Raw genomic sequence first — 3,919 nt, 5'->3', positions numbered from 1 at the left:
ATATGTATATGTATATATGTATGTATATATATATATATATATATATGTATATATATATATATATATATATATATATGTACCGTATTAGCCCAAATATAAGATGACCCTGATTATAAGACGACCCCCCTTTTTCCAGATGTACCTTTTGGAAAAAGGCTATTTTTATATTAAATACAAAAACGTTATTATGAAAAAAAATATTTCTTGATTTCATCCCATTGTATTTTTATTTTCTCAAACTTTATTGTTTGCTACTGTGACTCAAATTTATGAATTTGTGAGTCATTCTCAATTTAGCAGCTTGCACAACCGTGGAAGGTAAACATTTGGAGCAAGTGTTGGCACATGTACACGTTTGGCAACCGGCGTGAGAGTTTGATTCATCAGGTTCTGCAGAGCTGCACAGGTAAATCGCAACCGGTCTGTGCCAGACTGCCAGCCAGAGAAAAACAAGCTCAGGTGATAAAAAAATTCCCACGCCTTCCATTCACCTTGATAAAGAGCAAACAGGGCTTCCCATATCCGAACTGGTTTAAAAAATAAAAAAAACCTGTTGGGCCGGCACAAGGTGATTAAGCTACTTCCTTTTTTTGCAGAGATGCAAATATACCAGTCAAACAAAAACGTAACACACAGCGGCAGCAGGTGGCGAAAAAACTAATCATGTCAACATGGTTCAGGAAATAATAGGACTAATCCTACGCCAATATGTGTGCTCAATTCACATCACCATTGAACCATAAAACAAAAGTACTTACCGTTTGTCACAAATGTGAAGAGGGTTTCAGACAACGAGCCACTGAAAGACATGGAAAAACAAAGATATCAGTGAGCACTGAGCGTTTTAGACACAAAAGATCATTATTACAGTGATTAATTAAGGCCCTGTCATGTGAAAGTAACGCCTTCAGGGGCCAAGAGGGAGATTCCCATTGTCAACCCAGTTGTGTTGCCAAATTCAGAGGACCTCCCTCACTGCATCCTGCATCTCCCCCTCTGACAGGAGAACTGGGGTACAGCTGGGCCGGTGAAAAGGGCAGTGTGCTGGTAATTAGAGAGGAACAGGCTGGGAAATTGCATCTCTGTCAGCCATTACTTAAAAACCTGTCATTATCACAGGCTTCCTGGATGTGATTACTTTTTCATTACTTTTATGGCAGTCGAGCAAACCGTTTCAGAGTTCAGGGTACAAAGTGGTTTACGACAGCGTGAACGAACCGAAATAGGATGTAGCAGTTGACGTGCCAACAACAACAACAAAAAAGAAATGTCTGAAGCCTGGGAATACAAGCAATAAACTGCTGGTGACAGAAATATAATCTAATAAAACCAACGGAAAAATGAATCAAGTGCTGATCAGAGTCACCAGACTGAAATAACCATTTAAGTGCATGCAATAAAACAAGCCTGAGATCAAAACCCAAGCAATGTAATTACAGGAACGGATATTGATTGTCGTTATGCAGTTAAAGTGGTTAAAGCAAACCCTGAAGACTGTTATATCATCAACATAATCTTCTTAGACTGGAGATGATGGATTTAGTTTGACTAATCAATTGGTTTGTAAAATAAATGGCTAATCCACCAGTGCAACTTCACCAGCTTCATATGCATTAATATTTTTAACACTATTACTATTTCTCATAGTTTGGTTTCTCAAAAGAATAAAAATAAATATATAAAAGTGATAATTAATAAATGTGTAAATAAATAAATTATATCACCCCACATCCAGGACACCCTAGCAATCACATAGAAATGCACTGAAAAACAAACAGAACACCCCAGTAACTATATAGCAATGCTCTAGCAGGCAGAAACAATATAACAACGCAATAAAATCCATTCAGAACACCCAATAAGTGCATAGAAATGCCATTTTAAAAACCCAGAACACACAGCAAAGCACTAAAATCCTAGAGAAGCTAGAGAGGAAAAAGCCCTATCCCCCATCGATCTTCGGCGGGTAGATGGAACAATTAACAATCCAGTATCAGAAGAACGAAGGTTCCGCCTTGGGGTATATGGAGTTAAAAGCTCTGACAGATATTGCGGTGTCAAACCATGCAGAGCCTTGTAAGTGAGCATCAAAATCTTAAAATCAACCCTAAACCTAACAGGAAGCCAATGCAAAGACTCCAAGATAGGAGTGACATGATCCCTTAACCTTGTTTTAGTTAAGATTCTGGCAGCAGAGTTTTGCACAACCTGTAATTTGTTTAGGGTAGCTTTTGATACCCCGGCCAACAGAGCATTTCAATAGTCAATTCGAGAGAAAACAAAGGTGTTAATCAACTTCTCAGCAACAGGGAAAGACAACAATGGACGTAATCTGGCGATATATCTAAGATGAAAGAAAGATGTTTTAACAGTATTCAGAGCATGAGGCTCAATTCCAGCTTTACGCAACTGGTGGGGTGAACCAATGAACAATCTCAGTCTTTTCACTGTTGAGACAAAGAAAATTTTGCGACATCCATTCCTTAATCTTAGAAATACATTGAGAAAAAAATCCACAGGCACAGTATCATCAGGTTTTGAATGTATGTAGATTTGAGTGTCATCTGCATAGAAATGAAATTTTAGACCAAGAGATCTTAAAAGTTGACCAAGTGGGAAAATGTAGATATTAAAAAGCAAGGGGCCCAAAATTTATCCTTGAGGGACTCCAGATTTCACAACACCAACCTCTGACCTAAATCCACCCATTGTAACAAACAGCTTACGGTCTGTGAGGTAGGACCTAAACCACTTTAGTACAGTATCGGAGACCCCAAAAACAGTTTCTAAATGAGTAATTAAAAGAGAATGATCTACAGTGTCAAAAGCGGCACTGAGATCAAGAAGGATCAGAATTTAAAAGACAGCCATAATCTGAGGCAATTAGCAGATCATTTGTGACCTTAACCAATGCTGTTTCAACACTATGGAATTTACGGAAGCCAGACTGCAAAGGCTCAAATAGATTGTTTTCAGTTAAATGACTTATTAAATGAGTAGCAACAACTCGCTCAAAAATTTTGGCAAGAAATGGGAGATTGGAAATGGGACGAAAATTGTTTGTTTTTCATAATCAATGTTTGTCTTTTTTGGTACAGGGGTAACAGCAGCTATTTTAAAGGCTGCTGGCACAACACCAGTACACAAATAATCATTTATAATACTCAAGACAACAGGACACAAAGAACCAAAACATGATTGAAACAAACTAGTGGGTATGGGATCAAGTAAGTAAGTGGCTGCTTTCAATTGAGAAACCTCCTTTTGAAGGGAATATGAGACAAGTGTGCAAAAATTTGAAAAAGTAATATCATTATAGAAAGGAGTATTTACAGAAGAAGAGCACAATAGGGTAGAGGTACAGACACAGTTTTGTACATTATCAATCTTAGTGCCAAAAAAAAAATCAAGAAACTTGTTACAAAGATGGGTTGACGCAATAACAGGCGAAAGACTATTACAATTCAACAATTTGTTAATGGAATTAAACAATTGTCTCGGTTTGTTTTGATTATTGTGTATTATCTTAGAAAAATAATCAGATCTGGCATAAACAATTCCAGCCTCGTGATGCAAGAAGACAAGGCACAGAAATTTAGCATCTCACAACAAATTTGTGAGTCTAAAAATTTCTTGTTGTTTCTCCTTCTACTATTCCTATTAATAAATGGTGGAAAAAAGACAAAAAATTTACTTAATCTGCATTTGTTCTGTTAGGCTTCACCAGATTTTAAATGGATCAAAGAACCTCTGGCTCTAGAGAGCTGCCTGTTGTCCTCCTAATAAATCACTCCTCAATGGACACTTCAAACACTCCTCAGAGACTATAACGAGAGGCAATCTTGATTTCTTTCTCAACCTGCCCCCCAATTCCCAGATGACAAATCTGTGAAACCGCAACAGTCCAGACAGAGTGTCC

At 37.6% G+C, this 3,919-nt stretch overlaps 1 protein-coding gene across 1 annotated transcript in view; it reads right to left on the bottom strand.

The window, feature by feature from the left end:
• The window catches only part of LOC107549677 (discoidin, CUB and LCCL domain-containing protein 1-like), a 42,250-nt gene that overhangs the window by 15,518 nt on the left and 22,813 nt on the right, over positions 1 to 3,919 (bottom strand). Inside the window, exon 7 of the mRNA XM_016230852.1 lies at positions 759 to 799. Within this exon, the coding sequence (XP_016086338.1) occupies positions 759 to 799 (41 nt within the window). The remainder of the gene's footprint in view (positions 1 to 758; positions 800 to 3,919) is intronic.

Source organism: Sinocyclocheilus grahami, unplaced genomic scaffold (genome assembly GCF_001515645.1).
Source record: "Sinocyclocheilus grahami isolate Dianchi unplaced genomic scaffold, SAMN03320097.WGS_v1.1 scaffold378.1, whole genome shotgun sequence".
Taxonomy (NCBI): Eukaryota; Metazoa; Chordata; class Actinopteri; order Cypriniformes; family Cyprinidae; genus Sinocyclocheilus; species Sinocyclocheilus grahami.
Note: the sequence above shows the minus strand (reverse complement) of the source record. Positions and strands in the feature narration are given on the sequence as shown.